The 25,994-nt window shown below is 44.6% G+C and overlaps 1 protein-coding gene across 1 annotated transcript in view; it reads left to right on the top strand.

Moving 5' to 3' along the window:
• LOC122802402 (E3 ubiquitin-protein ligase TTC3-like) overlaps positions 1-25,994 on the top strand; it is a 317,715-nt gene that overhangs the window by 217,210 nt on the left and 74,511 nt on the right. Inside the window, exons 6-7 of the mRNA XM_044072026.1 lie at positions 9,797-9,956; positions 10,051-10,096. Of these exons, the coding sequence (XP_043927961.1) occupies positions 9,797-9,956; positions 10,051-10,096 (206 nt within the window). The remainder of the gene's footprint in view (positions 1-9,796; positions 9,957-10,050; positions 10,097-25,994) is intronic.

The raw sequence follows: 25,994 nt of genomic DNA, 5'->3' as shown, positions 1-25,994 counted from the left end.
CGGGGATCATGTCAGTTTCCCTGCTAGACAGGGGTCCAGAGAAGTAAATTTTGTGGGAAGAAATATCCAGGCAATTGTTATGGCTAGGCTTGTATAGGCCCTAGGGCCGATAGCCTAGTACCAACCTATGAACACAACTTACAGGAGAATTTTTTTTTTTTTTTTTTAAATAAAATGGGGCAAATAAGGAATTCAGTCAAAGTAAACATTCAGAAATGCTTTAGCCCTTAGAGCTTTCCTTAGGTCTACTTTACATCACTGAAAATTCATTTGACAGAATTTCATTTCACCAAGACCAAATTGACGAATTTTCAAATTACTGAAAACTCATTTAACTGCATTTCATTTCACCGAATGTTAAGCCATAGACATGATGTGGGGTTTTCCCCTTCATCTGTGACAGTAAAAAGGTATATGCCCTTTTCCCCACTGTAGTGGGATGTCGGAATATATTTGGGGGGGGGGGTGTAGCCCCCAACCTAGTTTGGTTTTATATTGTCTGGTTTCTGTTAAGACTAAAGTTTCAGTTCTGGAAAGAGTTGGTCATTGGTGGTGTAAGTGTGCATGTCTAGTTTAAAGTTTAGTATTTTGAAATTCACTATTTTAACCTTTTGGTGAAATGAAATTCGGTCAAATGAGTTTTTGGTAATTTGAAAATTTGACGATTTGGTCTTGGTGAAATGAAATTCTGTCATGAGTTTTTGGCAATGTGAAGTAGGCCTATAGATATATAATGTGTGTGTGTTGGTGTGTGTGTGTATTTATATATATGTGTATATATATATATGTATGTATATATGTATATATATATATGTATATATATATATATATATATATATATATATATATATATATATATATATATATATATTTATATATATAAAATGTGTGTGTGTGTGTATATATACATATATATAAAATGTGTGCCTGTGTATTTTATATATACATATATATATATATATATATATATATATATATATATATATATATATATAGTGTGTGTGTTTGTGCATGCATGTGCAGCTGTGCCCACTTGTATGAGGCTCATAGTTTTAGAATTTGCTGTGCCCTCTTTCACTGGGCTCATGCTGCTGAAAGTGTGTAGAGAAACAAAATATCCTGTGTTGTTGAAAGTATTGTGGTGCAGAGAATCCTATACCAGAAATCTAAGATACAGCAGACAAGACCATGGGCAAAAAGGGATGGAGGACAGTCAGAGAAAAAATATGTGCATTAAACTTATTCCACCTGGCTAAGGAAGTTTCGGCTGTTTGCTTGGAAGGGTCTTCATAAGTATTTGTATACCACTGATTGACTCACAATGTTTCCAGAGATGAGAGGGAGTGCTGAAGATGCAGGAGAGGAAAGGAGGAGACTAGTAATATATATTTTGGGCATGTCAAATGTAAGGGTGTAAAGAGGCTGGCTGTTATGGGGTAACATGGAACAGGGTTAGACTTGAACCACTGATGGTGGACACACACCCAGAGGATGAGCAAAAAAGCAGTCTGGATTATAGTGGTGGCTGCAGAAAAGGCAAGATGAAAATTTGAAGTCTGACCAAGTGTTCAGGAAGTGGTAATCCTGGTAGATAGTATGAGGGAAGCAGAGGAACAGAAGCTGTCAAAAAATAAGCTGAGGTGAGATAAAAATCACTTCCATGGTTTGAATATCTTGAACAATATATGTTAGGGTAGTTGATGCAACAGAGCATCTGCCTCAAGCAACAACTTAATTCTTTTGTGCCATGTAATGGGGGAGGTTAGTGTAAGTGGTTATGGCTGTTCTTCTCTTTATATGTTTTGTTTTTAAATCTGTCATAAGTAATTAGGTACTGATCTGGTGTTAGATTGCGCAATGTACGATTTTCAAAATGATAGTTGGATATATAGGACATTGAGATGTAAGACAATTTCTACTATTCTAGTAATCTGCTGTGATCAGATCTTTAAGACTAAAAACTGTACACTGCTAGAGATGTTGGCCAACCACTAGGATAACTGTAAGGTGCACCATGCATGAGGACTGCATTTGTTTCAATGTAACGTGAGGTAATTTGCACCATGCACGAGGACTGCACTTGTTTCAAGTGTAATGTGAAAGAAAGATGTGCTTGGAGGTTTCCAAGTTGTTTTCAAGTGGCTTGCACAAAGACTGTAGGTGGCAACATTGTGTTCAATGTAGAGAGTCTGCTCTTTGAAGCTTGCAATGGTAAACATATCTTACTATTGACTAGACATACCTTTGAGAATTAACCAGGTACAGAATCTGCTTTTTGGACTTCTTTGAGTCAAACTTTAAACTGACTGCAGTTATTCTTGATATTAGTGTTTTTTTTTTAATTATTTGACTGTATTGTGTAATTATAACTTGGTGCTTTTGCTAGTTGTCATGATGCACTAAATTGCATTAATTATGTACGTTTTGTTAGACCGTCTTGGAAATTTTTGCATTTTTTGTTGAAGCTGTTAATTACCCATTTTGCTGTTATTGTTTATCCAAAGGCTATTTCTGATTTTATATTAGACTAGTAGGCTTTAAAGATGTGGCCTTGGTACAGGGCCCTCTTGGGGAAGAGGGAGGCACCATTGGGTAAAGCCAATCAGGATAAATAGGTAATCCGAAGAGAGAGACAAAAACAGGTACCAGATGAACAGCTCTGTCTTCACCTCAAAGCCAGTAATATGTACAAAAAGTCGAACTGACACTAGAAGGAAAATTCTTATTGCAAGGACAAAGTGCGCGCCTTCATGTCCTTCATTTAATTGTCTTAACTGATTGGTCACTTTGAAAGTATATATATCAGAGAAGGCATGGGATGTTTTATTAAGTCTGACGAAGCGACTTGGAAGGTCGTGAAAGCGCTTACTTTGTCTTTGCAATAAAGAATTTTCCTTCTACTGTGGCAGTTCGACTTTTTGTACATACTAAATAGGTAATCCACCTCCGTCTTGGTTTTGTGTTTAAAAATTTTCACTTGTTTTACTACGTATGGAGTAACAGTAAATGCATTTATTTTAGGTTATTCTCAAATGTGGAATAATGTTGACTATTTTAGCAGGTCAGAACAAGCAGCGTCTGTTGCTTTAAGTGAACTTGCTGCATTTTCAAAAATACCATGAGATTTAGACGTTATTTCCCCTTAAGAAACCCTTAACTGTTCTGTATTTAACAGAAATCTGTGTGTCGTGTATTTTTGGTTAAGTTGCACATTGGCTGTTCTATGATTTTTGCATTGAGTGTTGGTCAACTTGATGGGTATATAGTAGTTCTTTCCCCTTGTGACCTGGCATCCTTACAACCTGTAGATCAGGGGCATGTACACATACTAATGTTTTTTTTTCAGACAGCTGATATTGATGTAGTTTTTTTCTTGAGTTGCTTGGTCCCATAGAAATTGATTTTTTTTTCCTTCATTTGTGGAAGTAGTTGCATCTGTGGTTATACAAAATATGCTTTTCCATGCAACGCTGACACATAGCCTTATTTGTTGTGAAGTGTGTGCACAAAGTTTGCAGGATTGTGTGCCTTTTCCTTCAACTGGGCAGTCTTCATTATTTATGCCATGTTACATTCGCAATCTTTTTTCTAATAGTTAAAGATATGTAATTACTGCTTACATTCTTCAAATTCAAACTGATGTAGTAGTTAGATTTGGAACATTTGATTTGATAAGCAGTTTCTGTACTTTGCTTATTCAAGACTTGGCTTTTGTAAGCAGGGTCATTTTTTAAAAGCAGAAGATTGGCTACTGTGGTGCAGTGGATGTCCTTCAAGAATGCAACTGCAGTCCTGACATATGGGTTGTCCTGCCTCAGGCAGCCCTTCGGTCAGCCGGATTCCAAAGTCTGGGTCCGGCATCGGCTGATGTCACCTCCTCCCCGACGTCAGAGCGGCTGGGGTATAAAGGCATCCGCCGACGCCATCTTCTTCAGTCTTTCTTGCCGCATGGTGCCCGAAGCAGAAGCAGTTCGCAAGTGCCGGTCGGTCAGCTCCTGTGTTTCAGTTACCGAAGTTATCTAAAAGCTAAGTACCCCGTTGGGGAACATTTTTTCTTGCCTCAGCCGATGTCAGAAAACATTGAAAAAGTTAATAATTGTTTGTCTTGTGGTAAACAAATACCTCATAAGGACTTCCATTCTTACTGCCTCCCTTGCTTAGGCCCAGACCACGACGTCTCGGCCTGTGCTGCCTGTGCTTGCTTTAATAAGCGCACACTCGGGTGCCGGGCAGAATTTGCCAAATACTTTTTTGGCGAATCCTTTGCTTATATCATGCCATCGGAACAACCGACAACACAATCTACCAAAAAACGCAAGGACCGGGACCGACATCCTCGGCCCGCGTCTTCCACTGATACCACACCTAAGCCCTCCGCGAGTGTTTCGGTCCCTTCGGAAGCGGTAATTCTACTGCCCCAGGCCGACGACACCGCTTTAACGCGTTCTTCGGTCCCCGAGATTTCACCGGTGCCAGTTGTTGATTTTCCACCAGAAACCGAAGCTCTGGATTTACCCGACACCATTCCGGTGGACAAGGTTACCCCTGCACGTGGAGCAGCTAGGTCTCCAGTATCCATGTCCATCAAGGCCTTTGCACGTGCTAAGGCTGCCAGCCAGGCCAAGGCCCCACCCTAAGCCTACTGCTCAGGGTCCCTCTTCTAATCTCTCTTATCAGAGGGTCTCAGCCGCACCCGGACAGAGGTTCTCAGCCGCCTGCAGATAAAAGGCCTAGAACTGAACAGACAGACACCCTCTCCTCTGATGAAGCCTCTGGGGATTCAGAGCACTCGGATACCCAGGAAGAATCCTTCCAGGCCTGTGAGGTTTCAGATGCTGAGGATTCTATTCCCTCTGCCTCCCCTCCAGAGGATATTTCTTTTGGTGAAGTTCTCCACTCCATGAGAGAACATTTTCAGTGGCAGGGTCAGGAATTCTCTGACTCCAGAAAAAGGCTACGTACCTTCCTTAAGCTGCCCCAACACAGACCTTTAGCTATCCCTCCAGTGTTGGATGTCCTTGATGATGTATACTCAGACTCCAGTGCTTCGCCTGATTCTCTCCCTCCTGCTCCTGTCAAACCTGACCGATATTACAGGGTCCCTGAAACCCATAAGCATCTCTTTAAGGCCCACTCTGTGGATTTAGAGACTATTTCACAGGGCCCCAAGACAGTGGCTTCTTCCTCTGCCAAAAACCCTCTGCCCGCTGACAGGGAAGCTAGGTCCCTGGAGAGATGGGGCAAAAAAGTTTATACCTCTTCCACCCTTGCCATGAGGTCACTTAACTGCCTTTTTCATATGTTTCAGTACCAGGGTTTCTTAATGGATGATTTGCAGAAAAAGTTAGCCTCTCCTGAGCCTATAGATAGAAAGGCATTGCAGGATTTGGTTCATAACACTCAGCAGGTTAGCAATCATTTTCTACAGTGTGGTTATGATGCATTGGAAGCTTCATGTAGGGCAGCCATGACAGGGGCCGTTATCGTAGACATGCTTGGTTGAAAGAACAGCCACTGCCAGACCATGTTAAAGTTAAGCTCCTGGATGCACCTCTGGAAAAACAGAAGCTTTTTGGTGCTAATGCACAGGATGTGCTGAAGTCTATTGAGGAAAAGGCAAAATCAGTACAGACTGTCAAGGATTTCCTCCAGGTTCAACCTCCCAGATTCAGTAGGAATTGGCCTTCTAAGAATTGGTCCTTTCCAGACTCGGACAAGTTTCAAAGGGGAAAGAACAGGCGTGCTCGAGGTAGAGGGCAATACCGAGGCTCCTACAGGGGCCGCCAATGGCAATCACCAAATCAAAGAAGTGGCGCAGGGAGTTCGCCTGCACCACAGGGACAATCACAATGACTTGACTATCAATCTGTCTACCAAGGCTCAGAGAAGCTCCTCTAGGCGGAAAATTATCCTTATTCTCAAAGAACTGGCACATTTTAACCAAGGACAAATGGATTCTGGACATAATAGACAGAGGTTACAGGTTCCACTTCCACACCTTACCAACGAGACAAGGCATGCCAAACCTGCCACAAAATCAAAGGGCAGAGGCTCTCTTACAAGTTGCGAAGCTGTTACAAATAAAAGCTATAGAAAAAGTACCTCCTCAGGAACAAGGCCAGGGATTCTATTCAAGACTGTTCCTTGTTCCAAGAAAAGAAAAGCAATGGAGGCCTATACTGGACTTGTCTATTCTAAACACCTTTCTCATTGTGCCAAAATTCAAAATGCTGACGTTACAGCAACTCCTTCCCATGCTGGGCAAGGGGTCTTGGCTGGTTACTCTGGACCTCAAGGAGGCATACCTGCATGTCCCAATCAGACACAGTTGCAGAAGATACCTCAGATTTCTTGCAGGAACAGAGCATTATCAATTCTCAGCATTGACGTTTGGCTTATCTACTGCGCCCAGAGTATTCACGAAATGCCTGGCATCAGTAGTTGCACATTGCAGACTCCAGGGGATTCAAATATACCCTTACCTGGACGACTGCCTCATACAAGCAGACAGCAAACAAGCATTGATAAAAAACTTGGACTATGTCATTCAGTTGCTACATGCTTTGGGATACACAGTCAACATTCAAAAATCAAGACTATTACCATCCCAAAAGATTATTTTTCTAGGAGCAAAACTGGACACACAATCACAAATGGCTTTCCTCACAGAGGAGAAACAGCATTTACCAGATTACTTCAAAAGCCTAGCAAAACTTACCCAGCTGACCGCAAGGAAGATCCTACAGGCCCTGGGTTTCATGGCATCTTGCATCCTTCTGATCCCCCTGGCAAGACTATACATGAGAAAGCTACAATGGTATCTAAAAAGCTTATGGTCTCAACACAGCCACAACCTGGAAGACGTAATACCACTCATTCCATGCCTGCAAAGGGAATTTTTGTGGTGGGCTCAAGCAAGCCACTTAAACCAAGGCATGTCCTTCAACAAAGTTCAAGCAAGTCAAACCATTACAACAGACGCCTCAGATCATGGATGGGGGGCGCACATGGAGGACAGATGCATTCAAGGCCAATGGACTCCCACGGAAATGCCTCTGCACATAAATCAAAAAGAGATGTTGGCAGTGATGCATGCCATAGAAGCCTTTGGAAAATCTCTTCAACAAGGCCATCTGCTAATAAGGACAGACAACACCACTGTCATGTGGTATATAAACAAACAAGGAGGCACTCACTAGTATCCCCTCTGCAGACTGACAATGGCTCTTTGGGAAAAATCCCTGAAACTGAACATCCATTTGCAATCCCAGTTTGTTCCGGGCAAGGACAATGTACTGGCGGACAGGTTGAGCAGAAATTTCATGGATCCACACGAATGGATGCTGCATCCACACATTTTTTCACAAATAACTGCATGGGGAAGACCAGACCTAGATCTATTTGCTTCTCATCTAAATCACCACCTGGACAAGTTCTGCTCAAGGACACATCCTCTAGCCTGGAGAACGGATGCTCTCTCCTTCAGCTGGAATACCCTGAAAATCTATGCATTCCCTCCTCTACCATTACTGGCCAAGGTGTTACTGAAGATCAAAGCAGAGCAACCAAAAGGAATACTGATGGCTCCAGACTGGCCGAGGCAGCACTGGTATGCCTTGCTACTGAGCATAACTCACTCCAAACCGTGGCCCTTGCCCCAATGGCCTCTGCTACTAACACAACACAATTACAGGACTGTTCATCAAAACCTGCAAACATTGCAACTGGCAGCTTGGAGGGTTCCCTGACTTTGTCCCATGACACCCTCTCCGTAAAGGTTCAGGAAATCTTGCTGGAAGCACGCAGACCTTCCACCAGAAAAACCTATGCGGCCAAATGGAAGAGATTCATCATCTGGAATGCCAAAAAGGGACAGGATGCATCACTGATGAGCATACCTCAGATATTAGAATTCTTGGCAGAAATGTTTCATAAGGGCCTCTCATATTCATCCATTAAAATACACGCTTAGCAATCTCAGCAAACTTCAACTGTGATCCACCTGTGTTTTCGCATCCCTTGCTAAGACAGTTTCTAAGAGGGATAAAGAATATCAAGCCTCCCAGAAAACCACCAGTTCCTGCATGGGACCTCAACTACGTCTTGGAAAAATTAACTCTTCCTCCTTTTGAACCAGCAGCAACTTCAGAAATGCAATTCCTCTCCTGGAAAACAGCCTTCCTGTTGGCAGTTACCTCAGCAAGAAGGGTCTCTGAGATACAGGCCCTCATGGCAGTACCTCCCTTTCTCATTTTCCATCAGGACAGAGTTTCTCTAAGGACCAATCCTTCATTCATGCCAAAGGTGATATCCAGGGTGTCTCTAAATCAAGCAATTCACCTGCCTACTTTCTTTCCCAATCCTCAAAATAAAGGGGAAAAGCTGCTGCATACTTTAGACATACACAGACAATTACGCTACTACTTGGACAGAACAAAGACCACCAGGAAGTCTGACCAACTATTTGTAGCCTATGCTGCCGGAGTGCAAGGAAAGGCAGTCTCCAAACAATTTCAAAATGGATTGGACACTGCATCAGATTCTGTTACTCCTACCATGGAAAGAGTGTGCCAGCCAATATAAGACCACACTCAACCAGAGCTATAGCCACATCCACAGCCTTTCTAAGAGGAGTGGCTACAAAGGACATTCTAGAGGCTGCTACATGGAGCTCCGTGCATACATTTACCAAACACTACAACCTGCCTTTATACTCCAGATCCCGAGCAGGCTTTGCTTCTGCTGTCCTGCAGGGTCTTTTAGCTACACCATCCCTTGCTTAGATCCTACCACCCCCAGCTTGGCTATGGTATTCAACCCATATGTCAGGACTGCAGTTGCATTCTTGAAGGACATAGTACAGTTTTGTACCTACCATAAATGTAGATGTCCGATAGATATGCAACTGCAGTCAGGTTTTCCCTCCCTCCTACCCCTCTGTTTTTTCCCTTGGGTCCTTCCCCCTCTCCTATTTAGTTGGGGATATCTGTTATGGTCCTTCCCCCTCTCCTATTTAGTTGGGGATATCTGTTATGGTGTATCTGTTTATTACTGTTGTGCATGTCTTGAAATTTTTGCTTATCCATTCACAAAATTTAGCCTTCCTTGGAGGGCACCTGGCATCTGGGGCAAGAAACACTGAAGAAGATGGCGTCGGTGGATGCCTTTATACCCCAGCAGCTCTGACGTCTGGGAGGAGGCGACATCAGCCGGCGCTGGACCCAGACTTTGGAATCCGGCCGACCGAAGGGCTGCCTGAGGCAGGGCAACCCATATGTCAGGACTGCAGTTGCATATCTATCGGACATCTACATTTATGGTAGGTACAAAACTGTACTTTAGTGTTGCTACCTCCCAGCAAAAGGTTCACCTGTTCTATTCTCTTGGGGTGCTTTCTGCGTGGAGTCTGCATGGTACTCCCTTTGGGTGCTGTGTTTCTTCCCACATCCCAAAGACATACTGCAGGTGGGTTGCAGACTCTAAATTGGCCGTGTGTGTGTGTGTGTGTGTGTGTGTCTTCTGTGGAAGGTTTGGTGCCGTGCTACCAACTTGACACCATAAAGCCCATAGCCAATCGTTCTGCAGACTATAGTTCTGTTGTGGCAACCCCAAACAGGAAAAGCCGAAAAAAGTCATTTTTGTAAAGCAGAACATTACTTTTGTATGTTTGATTAAATTTGTGATTCCACTGCTATTTGATTTAATTGGACCTGACTTCTTGAAAAGCACCTGTTCCAATGATAGTTTGGCAGTGCACAACACAATTATTGAACTGTTTTTTTTTTTTCTCCCCCAGGGTCATTACCGGTTTTGCCACGCCTTATTTATGATGGGGGAGTGTAAGCGAGCTGTAGAAGCCAATGAGAAAGCCATAGAACTTTGTAAAGATGATACAGAGGGTATTCAAGACCTTTTGTCTCAAAAAACAAGCTTTAAAGAGCAACTGGAAGAAAAAGGTAAATATTTTCTTTTGCCAGCAGGGTAGCTGTCATAGTTTTTGTCATTTAATACATTTCATACTTAACAGATTAATATATTTTTTATTTTTAGCAAATGGCAAGAAGAAAAAGTTAAAAAAGGAGCCACATAGTAAAAGGTTAGCCCCCTTTTTTTTGGTTCACTTGTTCTGATGGATTTTTTTTAATTTGCATGATGATATGGTCAAAAGCCCAAAGTACACTGTATAACAGGTGAACGCTGGTTTTATGTGCTTTACATAAAGCTTGAAATTTAGAGGAATTCATCCAGAATTTGATGGTGTTTACAATGACTGGAGAAAAACAACCTCAGAACAAAAAAAATTTTAAACACCTTTATTATGTTATCACTTAAGACATAGCTGTGCGTACATGAGTAAAAAAAAAAAATTCATAAACATGCATTATACAGTCACATGTTTTCTTTTTTTAATGGTTGTCATTCACTCCAGCATTACATAAATTGCTAATTTCTTTCCTTAAACCTTCACTGTTCTGCATGTATTATTCCCACAAATTCCATTTATTAATATGTAGTTTTGTCCTTATTTCTGGAGATCCTATGCCCAGTTATTTTATCCCCTTTATAATTTTCAGTACTCCAGTTAGTTTCTCCATTTTGATTTTCAGTTTATAATATTTGCTTTTTCTGTCAACCAGTAGTATTAAGCTTAGGTAAGGCCTTACTATGTCTATGCAATTCAGATCCTTTTGTCCCAATCAAACAAAAGATGTTATGTAGTGCAATCTCGCCTACATTCTTACCCTTGGGTTCGGAGCCGAATGTCGGCTCTGACTCTGCCAAAACTATTCTAGCTCAAAGTCTTTCTATTGGCTGGGCTAAGATGGTATCCCATGCTGCACTGCTCTATATCCCCAGATCTCGTTTGTCGCTCGTGTAGCTTGTACGTGGTCTCGCTCTTGGCTGTGGCTAAGTACCCTTTTTTCTTCTTGAGAGAATTTATTGAAAACAAAAAGCTATTTTAATAGCTATTGTTCGTTCGGTATTATTTTGTGTGTGTGTGATTGTTTCTATGGTATCCCACTAGCTGTTCCAACAGGCTAGGCCCGTTTCAGTTAGAGGACCTAGTCTGTCCCCTTGCTTCCCTGTGTTGCAAACTTTCCGGTCTAAAACCGTTTAAATTAGAGGTTTTAGTCCTACCCCCGCCCTTGTGTGTCAGAGGATCGTGCGTTAGTTTTTTGATAGTGGTAGTTTTTTCCCCACTCTAAGTGTGGTGTAAGTCTCTGTTTTTCCAATTGGTTCCGTACCTGTAATTTTTGTCTTGGTGATTGGTGGTAGTTGGTTACGATGTCTAAAAAGCCCTCGGGCTTTAAGAAATGCTCAAAGTGTGGCTGTAAAATGTCCATTACCGATGGACATTCTGTCTGTGTATATTGTCTGGGAGCAATCCATCTCCAGGAGTCATGCAGCTTTTGTCATGCATTTAGTCCTAGGGTCCTTCAGGAAAGAAAGAATAAGTTCATTTTGAAGGGACTTCTGAAACCCTCCTTCGAAGAGGGCCTGGAAACTGCTTCCAGCTCTAAAGCTAAAACCACGAAATCAAAAAAGAGGTCTCCGGCTCCTTCAGTCTCCTCGGAGCCTCTGGAGAAAATAGCGGCGACATCCTTGGCTCCACTGTCCTCAGGGCCACAGGAAGTGTCAGTGGTGACGGAACCGGAGTCTGCTCCAATCATTTTGGAACCTATTTGGAGCCGATCGCCTAGTATTAGGCAAGTATCACCTGAGAGGAGGTCTCGATCTCCCTCTTTCTCCTCCAAATCCTCCAGGACATTATCGGATGTGGACGTCGATAGAGTGATGCAGAGACTCCTTCAGTCGCCGGTCTTGGCAAAATTGTTCTTGGCTCCGTCCCAGTCGGCTCTGGAGCCCATCCTGCAACCTACTTCGATACTTCCTCCTTCGAGCACATCCCAGCGTTCGGAACTGGAGTGCTCAGCTCTGTGTGATGTCTCCAGGTTGGTTCCGATGTTCCCTCCTGGCTTATCGGTGCAGACGTCAGCTCTGACCCCATCTGCGCCGTCCACGGGATTCATGATTCTGGATTCTTCAGTCGGACCTGAGGGAGAGGCTTTGGGACATCTTGCGGTTCCTAGTCTCCCTCTCGGTGCTTCGGCGAGGGGAAGTCCGACTCCTGTCATGGCTTCGGAGGCTGGTCGCTCCTCAGACTCGGGGGGGACCAGCCTTTTGAGGCCATGCAGAGTGCGCTGGCCAGATCATCAGCGACATCATGCGGGTCGGTCATTCTGTCCCCTATTACTCCGGTGCGGGTCTCTGATCACCACCTATCTTTAGACAACGGAGCCCCAAGGCCTCAGGGTACCCCCATGAGTGGGCCCCTCATAGTGCTTGCCTGAGGAGACCCCTAGAAAGAAAATGTGCAAGAGGAAGCACATAGACTCCTAGGATGAGTCTCTCACATCAGATACTGACCTCGAGGAATGGGAGGGGTCCCCCAAATCATCCTCTGAGGGTGTTTCTTTCTCTGACATCCTAGAGATCTTGAAACAAAGAGGTGACTGGCCGTCCAAAGCCCCCTCTTGAGGAGGAGTCGGTCTTCCTGAAGGCCTTCAGTGCTCAGCCCTCCACCTCCTGGGTGTCTCCACCCTTCGACAAGCTCCTGGATTTGATTTGTTGAAGGGTGTTTGAGAACCCTGACTCTGTGGAACCAGTCACCAGGAGACCCAATAAATTTCTGTCTGCTCCCCCGTGTAAGGAGTTTCTTTCCAAGGGAGTCCCTGTGGATGCCATGGTGGTGGCAGCGGCCACTCAGAAGAAATTAGCCAAGACTTCTTCCACTGTCCATCCTCCTAACAAGGAGTCTAGGACCGGTACGGGAAGCGTACCCTCTCTTCAGTGACCTTTACCTTACGGTCACTAAATTATTTATCTCACTTTACACGGCTCCAGAGAGATCTCCTCAAGGAGCTTGGAGATATTCTCACGGGTAACATTTCTGAGGCGGTGACCCAGACTGTTAACGCCCAGATGTCTACCCTCAATTCCATTGTTAACTCCTCCATGAGGCTGATTTCATATGCAGCCGAGGAAGCGAGTAGGGCAGCAAGTTCAGGAGTCGTCCTTAGGAGACGGGCCTGGATGCGCGCCTTTGTCATTTCGCGGAGGCCTTCAAGTCTTCATTCACCGACTCCCCTTTTGATGGTTCCTCTTTGTTCGGAACCAAGGTGAAAGACGCTCTCACCAGGTGTGAGCAGGAGAGAAAAACTCTGTCTGCTGTAGGAATCCATTTTTCCCTTCCCTCTAGGCCTTATCCCAAGGCCCAGAGGGGTGGAAAAATGTGGTTCAAGAAATCACAGAAGTTTTTTTTCCGGTGCACAAGGTGAGCCCCCCTCCAGAGGTAGAGGAGGGGGGGTTATTCAGGGAGATGCTGCCCTAGAGGCAGAGGAGGCCCCCACAACTCGGGAGACCGCGATTCCTTTTGCTGTTCTCCCTACCTTCGCTCCTGACTGGAGGCCCGACGGTGTGTTTCCGGAGCCAGTCGGGGGTCGAATCTCATTATACCCGGAGGCCTGGCAAGACATCACCCAGGACCAATGGGTTTTACGAATAATTTCCGGAGGTTATGTCTTTCCCTTTTCGTCAGACCCCCCCTCCAGTCAGGAAAATCCCAGATGTTCCACCCAGTCAAAGGGATTATGCAGCTTCAGACGTTTCAAAGCTGCTAGAAAAAGGAGCCATCCAACATGTCCCCTCGGACCAGATCGGATTTGGGACTTACTCAAGATTCTTTTTGGTGCCGAAAAGAACAGGGGACCTGAGACCCGTATTAGATCTCAGCCAATTGAACAACCATGTACAAAAGTCCAAGTTCCGAATGGTCACATTGCAGTCTATTCTCCCATTGTTGGGAAAAGAAGTATGGATGTGCTCCATCGACCTCAAGGAAGCTTACTACCACATCAAAATGGACAGGACATCCAGGAGTCACCTACGCTTCCGGCTGGGAGCCAGTCATTTTCAGTTTCGAGCCTTGCCCTTTGGTCTCACCACAGCCCCCAGGGTGTTCACCAAATGCATGGCAGTGGTGACTGCTCACTTGAGACATCAAGGATTCCAAGTGATTCCATATCTGGATGACTGGCTCCTCAGTGCCACCACCAGGCATCTACTAATTCAGACCAAGGACGCCACTATAAATTTGTGTCATCAGTTGGGCATAACATTGAACTGGGAAAAATCTGCCTTGTTGCTTTCACAGCATGTCAGTTTTATAGGTGCAGAACTAGACACCGTCCTCATGCGGGCGTTTCTACCACAGGAAAGAATCAGAGCCCTACAACAAGTTCACACCCTGCTCCTTCTGCGAAGAGCGAAGCCAAGATGGGTTCTCCAACTGTTGGGGACTATGGCCGCGACGATTGTTAGTTCCTCTAGCAAGGTTACATATGAGACTCCTTCAGTGGCTTCTTTTTGCTCAGTGGTGTCTTCAACGTCTTCCTCTTTCTCACCCTATTCTACTTACGGACAGTTGCAAACAGGATCTCAGTTTGTGGCTTCGCACCGACAATCTGGACACAGGAAAGCCCTTCGTTCCGGCTCCCCCGATTGCCATGGTGACCACGGATGCCTCTCAGATGGGGTGGGGGAGCATTATCTAGGCAGGACAGTCCAAGGCACATGGCAAGAGCACGAGATGCATCTGCATATCAATGTCCTGGAGATGAGAGCTGTGCTACTTGCGTTGCAGGCACTTCAGAGCTTTCTTCCTGTCGGGACTATTACAATCTACTCGGACAATATGTCAGTGGTGTGGTATCTGAACAAGCAGGGAGGAACCAAGTCATATCCCCTGTGCAGAGAGGCCGTGCGAGTGTGGCAGTGTGGGCAGCGTCTTCCCGTTTTCTGGTGGCCACGCACTTTCCGGGGAAGTCCAACGTGATCGCAGGCAGGCTAAGCAGAGCTATTCTAATGCCTTTCGAGTGGTCCCTGAACTGTCAAGTTGCGGAACGGATCTTCCGCAGGTGGAGTCGGCCTTGTTGCCACCTTTTTGCCAGCCCCCTCAATGCCAAGTGCAGCAGTTACTTCACGTTGATCCCCCTTCAGGGGGAGTCACCCAGGGACACTGTAGTCCACGATTGGCCCTCCGGTCTACTGTATGCCTTCCCTCTGGTCCCCTTGCTGTCAAAGGTTATTCAGAAAGCGCAGTCCTTGGGAAGCAGAATGATTTTGATTGCCCCACAGTGGCCTCGTCAGATTTGGTTCCCCTTTCTCCATCCCTACCTTGCGGACGCTCCTTGGATTCTGGACCCACGACCAGACTTACTGACACACATGTCAGGGCAGCTCCATCCCTCTCGGCGGACCTTCCAGTTGACAGCCTGGCTACTCCACTTCCGTCATTAGTTAGGCTTCATCATTTCTCGCCGGAGGTAGTTCATATTTTATCTTCCTCTCATAAGCCCTCGACCAGGAAGATTTATTCCAGCAAATGGAAGAGATTTTCAGTTTGGGCTCATATCCAAAGGATTGACCCTTACACAGCTCCAATTTCATCTGTTTTGGAGTTCTTGTCTCTGCTTTTTCACCAAGGCTCAGCGGCCGCCACCATTAAAGTCCAATTGGCGGCGATCTCTACCTTTCATGTCGCTAATGAGCCTAGTCTGATGGCTCATAGACTCTGTAAGGCCTTCCTGAAGGGCACTCTGTTACTTCGTCCTCCAGTATCGGAACCTGTCATGCCTTGGGATTTAAACTTTGTCCTGCAGGCTCTTACTTCATCCCCCTTTGAATCTGCAGCTACTTATGATTTAAAATTCTTGACCTGGAAGACTGTCTTTTTAGTAGCCATCACGTCAGCCAGACACATTTCAGAAATTCACTCTCTATCAATCAAAACCCCCTTACTTGATTTTTCATAAGGACAGGGTTTCTCTTGGACCGAACCCCTACTTTCTTCCCAAAGTGGCGTCAGTCAGTAACCTAATCAATCCATTGAATTGCCTTGTGTTTTTTTCCCCAGTTCTCAAACAAGGCAGAATTCAAATTCCATCAATTGGATGTACACAGACAACTACGTTTTTATCTGCACAGAACGAAAAACCTCAGAAAATCTGATCAGTTGTTTGTTTCCTTTTCGGAAAACAGAATGGGGTCTCCTGTTTCCAAAGTCACTCTGTCCAGGTGGATCTCCAGCTGTATTTCCTTTGTTTATTCCTTGGGGGGTAAGGATTTACTGATGTTCTTCATCTCACATTGCTGCAGTCCTTACACTTGGGTAGTCCGCTGTCCTCGGTCGGCCCGAATATCAAAGTATAAGGCTGACGTCGGTCAAGGCGCATTTGACTGACATCAGGACGTCAGGGTACAAATGCGCATGACCGACGTCATATCCTCAGTCTTTTTTGCCGCATGGTCCGATGCAGAAGCAGCGTTGCAAGTGCCGGTTGGCGTTCTGAAATTGTTCGATTTCGGAGTTTCAGACCGAGTCAAAGTTGGCTAAGTACCCGTTGGGAATATTTTAGTTTTTCTTGCCTCAGTGGTTTACCGGATGTCAGAAAAAGTGAATAATTGTATTTCTTGTGGGAAACAGATACCGCATAGAGACTACCATACTTTGTGTATTCCTTGTTTAGGGCCTGAGCACGACGTTGTTGGGTGTCGCTCTTGTGCTAGATTCAATAAGCACACTATAAAGAGAAGATTAGATTGTGCCAGGTTAGTCTTCGGGAAGCGGTTCAATTATAAAATGCCGTCGGATGCTCCGGCCCGCTTCTTCGAAGAAGCGCAAGGACAAAGCAGTTAAGCCTAGGCTAGAAGAACCGTCCGTACCGGACGCCGGTTCTTTGGAGGTGTCGGTGGAGCCGGTGGTTCCACCGGAGGTTTCTTTGGGATCCCAGGGAGAGACTTTGTTATTGCAGGATGTGGCCTCTCAGGAGGCAGGTCAGGCTGATGGGGCTTCTCAGGTTACTATACTCCCTCCCTGCCTAGGGTGGTTAGGCCCTCTCCTTCTGTTTCCAAGGCTTCTCCCAGAGGCAGGCCAGGTTTAGCTTCAGTTGGTGTCACCCCTAGTTCTTCGGGAACTGTGCCCAAGAAGCATATGCTTAAAATGGCAGAAGATTTGATTACTTTGATTAGGGGTTCTTTGCCCCCTCCTGATAAGAGACCTAGGGTGGAGCCTGAGCTAGGGAGTTTTGAGCAGGCTTCGGATGTTTCAGAGTCTTGGCTGAAGACTTGCAGGAGTACTCTCCTTATTCTGATTCTGATGTGGATGATTCTACTCCTTCTGCTTCTCCTCCTGAGGATTTTTCTTTTTCAGAAACTCTTCATTCCATGAGGGAGCATTTTAAGTGGGAAGGCCAGGACTTCTCTGATTCCAGGAAAAGGCTTAGGGAATTTTTGTTTTTACCCCAGCATAGGCCTTTGGCTATACCTCCTGTTTTGGATGTAGTGGAAGATGTTTTTACAGAGGCTTCTCTTAATCCTGATTCTTTGCCTCCAGCTCCTGTTAAACCGGATAGGTATTACAGGGTGCCTGAAGCTCATAAGTATCTTTTTAAGAGTCCTAGGGCAGACCCAGAAACTGTTAGCCAGGGGCCTAAAGGTGTTAAGGCGTCTGTTGTCAAGAATCCGGTTCCTGCAGATAAAGAAGCCAGGGCCTTGGATAGATGGGGAAAGAAAGTTTATACTTCTTCCACTCTGGCTATGAGGGCTTTGAATTGCCAGTTTCACATGTTGAAATACCAAAACTATCTACTTTCACAATTGAAGTCTAAGGTTGATGCTCTGGCGGAAGGTATTGATTGTAAGGAGTTGCAAGATTTAGTACATGTTTCTGAACAGGTGGGTAAGCATTCTTTGCAATGTGGTTTTGATGCTGTACAGGCCTCGTCTAGGGTGGCTGCCACTGGGTCAGTTCTTCGCAGGCACGCCTGGCTGAGGGATCAAAATTTATCTGACCATGTTAAAACAAGGATTTTAGATGCTCCTTTACAATCTGATGTGTTTGGCTCTCCTGTTGAGGCAGTTTTAAAGAAAATGGAAGACAAGGCTAAGTCTATGCAGACTGTTAAAGATTTTTTGCAGGTTCAACCTCCAAAGTTTAGTAGAAATTGGCCTACTAAGGGGTGGACGTATCCTTCTTATGATTCCCAGTCTAGGGGTAGATCTAGACGTGGTAGGGGCAGAGCTCAGGGCTCTTTCAGGCCTAGAACAGGGAGTTCTCCTGCACAGTCTTCAGGTGAGGGCAGGGGTCAGTCCTTTCGTAAACAGACCCAATGACCTACCTTTTCAGCTGCCAGAGCCTTCTCGTCTGGCAGCACCTTTGGGAGGAAGGTTGGCACTTTTCAAAGAAAATTGGAGTTTAATTACCCAAGACAGATGGGTATTGGATATCATACACCACGGTTACAGGTTTTATTTCCATACCTTGCCTCCTTTCAAAGGCATGCCAGACGTTCCTCCTCAACAAAGAATAGGGGCTCACAAGCAAATTTCTCTGTTACTCCAAATAGGGGCCATACAGCCGGTCCCTATGCCAGAAGTGGGCCTAGGATTTTATTCTCGCCTGTTCCTAGTACCAAAGAAGGGGAACACGTGGAGACCAATTTTGGATTTATCTATCCTCAACACTTATCTGGACATTCCCAAGTTCAAAATGTTGACGTTACAGCAGCTTTTACCGCTGCTGGGCAAAGATCATTGGATGGTAACTTTGGATCTCAAGGAGGCTTACCTTCATGTTCCTATCAGACTAAGTTGCAGGAAGTATCTGCGTTTTCGAGCTGGGACTTCTCACTATCAGTTCTCTGCATTGCCCTTTGGCTTATCTACTGCGCCCAGAGTGTTCACGAAAGTTCTGGCTCCAGTGATAGCTTTCTTCAGGCTAAAAGGAATTCAGATCTATCCTTATTTGGACGATTGCCTGATTTTGGCTCAAGGAAGGGACGAGCTTCTTCATCATTTGGAATATGTGATAGCAGTGCTAAGATGCCTAGGGTATTCTGTGAACGAAATAAAGTCCAGTCTAGTACCCTCTCAGGACATGTGCTTTCTGGGTGTAAGACTGAATACAGCATCCCAGATGGCCTTTTTAACCCCGGACAAACAAGAGAATCTTTCCCTTTACTTCCATCAACTATCTCATCAGTCCGGGCTGACTGCAAGGACAGTCCTTCAAGCCTTAGGGTTCATGGCATCTTGTATTCTGGTGCTTCCCAATGCCAAACTGCATATGAGGAAGCTACAATGGTATCTCAAAAATGTATGGACACAGCACTGCCAGGATCTGGACACTGTCATTCAAATAATACCTTGCATTCAAAAGGAATTTTTGTGGTGGGCTCAGGAATGTCACCTAAACAAGGGACTCTCTGTGACCCGGCCAGAGGCGAGTCAGATTTTAACGACAGATGCCTCAGACAAAGCTTGGGGAGCTCATCTAAATGGAAAGTGGATACAAGACAAGTGGCCTGCCAGACTACAACATCTACATATCAACTTGAAGGAGATGTTAGCAGTCCAGTTTGCATTAATAGCTTTCAAGGATTTACTTCTTCCAGGGCAGGTGTTGATTCTAACAGACAACACAACTGTCATGTGGTACATCAACAAGCAAGGGGAACACATTCTTATCCTCTATGCAGGCAAGCAATGATTTTGTGGGAGACTGCTCTCAGTTTACAGCTCAATCTTCAGGCAAGGTTTCTGCCGGGAGCACAGAACTCCTTAGCAGATGTGTTGAGCAGACGAATTATGGATCCCCACGAGTGGAAATTGGATCCTCATGTATTTCAGAAATTGACAGTGTCATGGGGAACTCCAGACATAGATCTGTTCGCTTCTCCTCTAAACCACCAGCTGCCAAAGTTTTGCACAAAGAGGTTTCATCCCACAGCTTGGAAAGTGGATGCTCTTTCCTTCAGTTGGAGCAATCTTCATGTGTATGCCTTTCCGCCTCTGCCTCTCCTCCCAAAGGTTCTACTAAAGGCCAGACAAGACAAGCCAAGGATGATTTTGATAGCTCCAGATTGGCCTCGACAGCATTGGTACCCATTACTGAGAAACCTGGTACGGAAGCCTCCATGGCCTTTGCCTTCGATTCCACACCTATTGTCTCAGGAGGACAGTCATTTGCTCAATGTCAAGCTTCACTCTCTGCACCTAACAGCCTGGCATATTCTGTTTTGAACCATAGTGGGCCTCCACTTCCACAGCAAGTTTTGAATGTTATTTTGGAAGCTAGAAGGCCTAGTACAAGGAAAGTGTACGAGATAAATGGAAGAGATTTTTATTTTGGAGTGCAGCAAAGGATTTTGATGTTTCTGAGCCTAATTTAAGTGTGGCTCTTCAATATCTTACTGAGTTATTGGACAAAGGTTTGTCCTTCTCTTCTATTAAGGTTCATGCTGCAGCAATTTCGGCTCACTATAATTGTGACCCACCATTGTTTTCTCATCCTTTGTTCAAGCAATTTCTTAGAGGGGCAAAGAATATAAGACCCCCACGAAGAGCTCCTACTCCTGCTTGGGATCTCAATTTTGTGTTGGAGAAACTCACTCTACAACCTTTTGAGCCTGCAGCTACTACTGAATTAAAGTTTTTATCATGGAAGACTGCTTTTTTGTTGGCTATTACCTCTGCAAGAAGGGTTTCTGAGTTGCAGGCCCTTATGGCGGTTGAGCCTTTCTTAATTTTCCATAAGGATAGGGTATCTTTACGCACTAATCCTTCCTTTATGCCTAAAGTGGTTTCTAGTGTGGCTTTAAACCAAACTATTCATTTGCCTACTTTTTATGCAAATCCCCAAAATAAAGGGGAAAAGATTTTGCACACTTTAGATGTACACAGGCAGTTGCGATATTATTTGGACAGAACTAAAGGGTTCAGGCAGTCTCAGCAGTTATTTGTTTCTTTTGCTTTGAGTTCTCAGGGCAAGCCTGTGTCAAAACAAACTATTTCTAAGTGGATTGGGTTTTGCATTGCTTTCTGTTATTCCCATCATGGCAAGGAGATTCCAGCTGGTATTAGGCCTCATTCCACTAGGGCTACTGCCACTTCGACAGCTTTTTTAAGGGGGGTGGCAACTAAGGATATTTTGGAGGCAGCTACTTGGAGTTCAGTGCATACTTTTTCTAGGCATTATCACCTACCACTTTACTCTAAATCCAGGGCTGGTTTTGCCACTGCTGTTTTGCAGGGCATTTTGGCAGCTCCTGCTTCCTTATAGTTTGGCCATCCTCCCTTACCTCTGCTTTGGGATTCTACCCAAGTGTAAGGACTGCAGCAATGTGAGATGAAGAACATAGTACAGTTTTGTACCTACCATAAATGTAGATGTTCGAAGATCCACATTGCTGCAGTCCAGTTTACCCTCCCTCCTTCCCCTCTGTTGTTAGAGGCGGTTGTGTGGGTTGGGTTGTCAGTATGAGGTATATTGTATATATTGTATATATTGTACATATTTTTAGTGCTAGGATAGTTGGTTGTTTGTTTTCTGTCTTTTGGTTTTGACCTTTATTTTTAGGGTCTTCTGACATCTGGGGCAAGAAAAGACTGAGGATATGACGTCGGTCATGCGCATTTGTACCCTGACGTCCTGATGTCAGTCAAATGCGCCTTGACCGACGTCAGCCTTATACTTTGATATTCGGGCCGACCGAGGACAGCAGACTACCCAAGTGTAAGGACTGCAGCAATGTGGATCTTCGAACATCTACATTTATGGTAGGTACAAAACTGTACTTTTCCGGTGAAGGCTCACTCTACTCGGTCTGTATCTACTTTTACAGCCTATCAGGCCAGATTAGCTATGGATGATAATTGTGCTGCGGCTACTTGGGCATCTCATTGCAAATTGGATGTGGTATCTAGGGGCATGTCTTCCTTTGGTTCTGCAGTGCTCAGGAATATTTTCCACTGAGCCTCCCAGGATTTAGGTGCTAGGGACGCTGTCCCACGGGTAAAAATGTAGGCGACATTGGACTGCATAACATCAAGAAGTTATGTACTCACCATAACGTTCGATGTACGTAGTCCATTTCACCTCACATTCTTACTTACCCCCACTCCTTCCCCCTTCCTGGAGTATCTGGAGGTTAGGTCTGGTTTCAGAGCTCCCTTCATTCTTGGTTTGTTCTTCCTTTCCTTGGGTGGTATGCATGGAGTATGAGTGCTGGTGTTCGCAGCAAACTAGATCTGGGGATATAGAGCAGTGCAGCATGGGATACCATCTTAGCCCAGCCAATAGAAAGACTTCGAGCTAGAAAAGTTTTGGCAGAGTCTGAGCCGACATTCAGCTCCGAACCCACGGGTAAGAATGTGAGAGGACTACATACATCGAACGTTATGGTGAGTACATAACTTCTTGATTTCATTAGTTAAAGCCATTTGCTCCCTCGGCACCTGTGGCATAGCACACCGCAGGGAATTTTTAAAATATGCTTGCTCATTACTGTCTCCAGAAATGTGTTCTGTTACCCATTTCCCATCACACCTCAAAGAATTTTTCTTCAGGTAGACAGCAAATGCTGAAGTCTTCTTGAGGTGTATGAATATCTCTGCAAACAGTTCCAGTCAAAAATCCTAAATGTGTACTTTGTTGCATACTTGGGAGTCATAGAGATGTCCTCTGTCTCTTCCCAATGTTTTCTAACTTCCTCTCATTGATTCTTATAGTTATCGTGCAATATTTTATATGCCCTTCTACTTGCCATTTTTTAAGAGCTTCTGTTTTAAACTCGACTGAAAACTCTACCAGAGCTAGTCTTTCACTTAGCATTGCCCTATTCATTTTTCTTTGCATATATTCTTCCAGTCCCTGGTAGGGAAGGAAGTCTTTAACCTGCAGTCCAAAGTGCTGCTTGACCCCCATCCTGCTCTTTTACCTTTCCTTCTGTAGTTTATTGCTTCCCAATACTTTGGTTTCTTTGCCAGTTTTCTCCAGTAAATTCCACCCCTTTGTGTCTATTTTCCATACCCCTGCTTGCAGTCATCCCTATTGGCAAAATCTTCTTTCCAGTGCTGGCCAGCTTAGTTTTTGGAATACCTTCTGTTACTTTATGAATATGCTCGTTATGGTGGTGGTTCTCATTGAGGATCTGCATCCAAAATCTTAGTCTCTCTCTGTTTCCTGAACTACTTCCCATTTCATCACTCATCCTTTTCCACCGATTCATAATCTTCTGTTTGTGTTATGTATGCAAGCCTGGGTCTAAAGTATTCTTTCAAGTAAGGTAATGATCAAATACCTTTGGAGACTATCTGCTTATCATGAACCCTAAATATAATGCATGGACTGCAGATAATGACTTTACCTGGAAACAAAACCGCAGGATTGACAATATCCAGCATAAAAAGCAAAAGGAGACCAGCATCACCTGTCTTAAATTAAATGTATTGCAAGCACTTGTTTTGGTCTCCTTTTGCTTTTTGTACTGGATATTGTCGAGGTGAGTATCCCCTTTTTACCCACTTTACTCTTGCCCTCTTCCTGTCCAAGATAAATGCCTTCATCTCTGTTATTGTCCACAACTTCTCTCCTCATTGATAAAATATGCCTGACCTGTATGTAAAATTGGAGACTAAAAACATTTTCACTACTTGTAGCTTGATACATCTGTATCTATCATCAATCTTCTGTTTCTCAGTTTTTTTGTCATCTCTTGTGTAGTATCCTTCTACATATCCTTAGCTGCCGTAACAGAATACTTTTAAATTGAAACACCTTAATACTTCAGTGTGTTGTCAGTCTCGCCTTTATTCTCACATGTGGGTCAGATCTGATCCGTTGAATCCATCTCTGCCTTGTTCAGAAGTTTGTGGCCTCCAACTAAGCTCTTGGGCATTCTACCCTTCCCAGAGTGCACTTCCCCATTACCTCAGATCTTGTTTTGTCACTTTGCTAGAGACGTGGTCCCTTTGCTAGCTCTGGGCTAAGTGAGAAGTTTTTCTCAATATTTCTTAATATTTCTGATTTTCTACATAATGTTAAATTCTAGTTAGCTTGAAGTGCTTACCATTTATAGGATTTGTACCCTTTTTATTTAAAATGTCTGTTAGTATTTTTCACAGTGTTTTCCTTTCCCCTTTAATCCCTTATTAAACAAATACAGTTTTTTGTTGGTTTAGTTTGCTTAGTCTGTTAGTTTTTTTATTACGACTTCTCTAGTTTTTCACTTCATATATAGCTCTTTACATAGGATAATTAGTTGTAGTGTGTGTGCTTGTGTTTGTTTTAGGCTGTTAAATATGTCTCAAACGGATAAGGGAGACAAATCACTTAGCTTTAAAAAGTGTACTCAATGTGGCAAGAAAATGCCCTTGAGTGATTCTCACACTGTGTGTCTGTTGTTTGGGGCCATTAGACTTGCAGGAGTCCTGCAGTATATATATCACTCCTTTAACCAGAGAGCTCTCCTAGAAGGCACAAGCTTATACCTAAAGGTATGATCCCAGGCCCCTTTGCTGAAGTGATTTCTGGTGGCAAGGTGTCCTCCAAACTTGGGGCTGCTTCTTCTTCCACTCTGAAATCTGACAAACCAAAGAAAAGACCGCTGGCGCCAACAGAATCTTCAGAGCCGGCACAAAAACTGGCAAAGTTGTCTGCTCCAACAGTTTTTTTCAGAGCAGTCAACTCGTGGTTCCAAAGGAACTTCAGAGCATTCTAAGTCATTGGCTCTGATTCCCTTAGCTCTGATATCTGTAACTATACAGATCCAGTCCACATCATAGGAAAGAGTATCCTCTTGGATCCCTTCTCCAGTTTTACAGAGATCAGTGACCTTTTCCACCTGTTCAACCAGGAGTCTTTCTGATGAAGATGTAGATAGGGTGGTTAGAAGGCTGTTGAAGACACCAGCTTTAGCCAAATTACTGCTGGATCAGAGCCCAGGAGTTTCGGATCCAGAGAAGTCGTTACCATCTTCTTCTCTCCTTCTCTGATCTGTCTCCCGACTTTGGAGCAGGGAGATCCAGATGTCCAGGTTGTGACCTTGTTGGATCAGAGACCAACTCTTTCTTCTGCTCCGACTTCGGCTCCGAGTTCCTCTGCTCTATCAGAGCAGAAGGAATCTGGGAGCTGTAGCTCGCTGCCAGGACCCAAGGCAGGGATCAGACTACCTTTTCTTTGGATCGGACCTTGTCTGTTGGAGCTTCAACAAAGTTGAGCTTGGCTTCTCCCTTGGTCTCTGTTCTTCCTTTCTCCGATCGTGGTAAACCCTTGGCTTTATTTTTTTTCATCTGCTCTGGAGGGCTCCTCAGATCAGGGCTAGGGGACATTCAAGGCCATGAGGAGAACTTTGACTGTCTCTCAGTCAAGGGTCCAGTCTTCCCAGGATCTTCCTTCCCATCCCCTACCAGTGCCTTCTGCCTCAGTCACTCCTTCTACAGGGACAGCGGGATCCCAAGGCTCAGGCTGTCCCTAGGAAGACCCCCATTTCTTTTGAAACTTCTCCAGATTACACCACTAAAGTAGTCCCTCGGATGAGAACCTGCAAGAGGAAGCATTTCTACTCCCCGGAGGAGTCCGTCTCCCCAGATACTGACCTTGATGAGGCTGAGGGGTCCCCACGGTCTCTTCATGAGGATGTTTGTTTTGGAGTCATTCTAGAATTGTTAAAACAGAGAGGAGACTGGGAGTCCACCCCTTCAGCACAGGAGTCAGTGTACCTGTAGGCTTTCGGGCCCTGCCCTTCCACCTCTTGGGTGACCCTGCCTTCTGATGAGCTTATTGAGTTAATCTCTCGGAAGGCATGGGAGACTCCCAGACACCATTGATCTGACCCCGTGGAGGCCATATAAGTGTATCACTTCAACCCTTGATAAGTTTCTTACCAAGGGAGTTGCAGTAGATGTAATGGTCATGGCGGCAGCGACTAAAAATTAACTTTGAGACCAGTTCCACTGTTCATTCTCCTAATAAAGATTCTAAGATGAAATCTATGGGAAGCACTTCTTTTCTTCAGCGGGCATTACTTTGCGCTCGCAGTGTTTGATGCATTTTACTAGGCTGCAAAGGGATCTGCTGAAAGAGTGATCAGATA

The sequence above is a fragment of the Protopterus annectens genome, chromosome 5.part0 (assembly GCF_019279795.1).
Source record: "Protopterus annectens isolate FY-2018-M chromosome 5.part0, PAN1.0, whole genome shotgun sequence".
Taxonomy (NCBI): domain Eukaryota; kingdom Metazoa; phylum Chordata; order Ceratodontiformes; family Protopteridae; genus Protopterus; species Protopterus annectens.
Note: the sequence above shows the minus strand (reverse complement) of the source record. Positions and strands in the feature narration are given on the sequence as shown.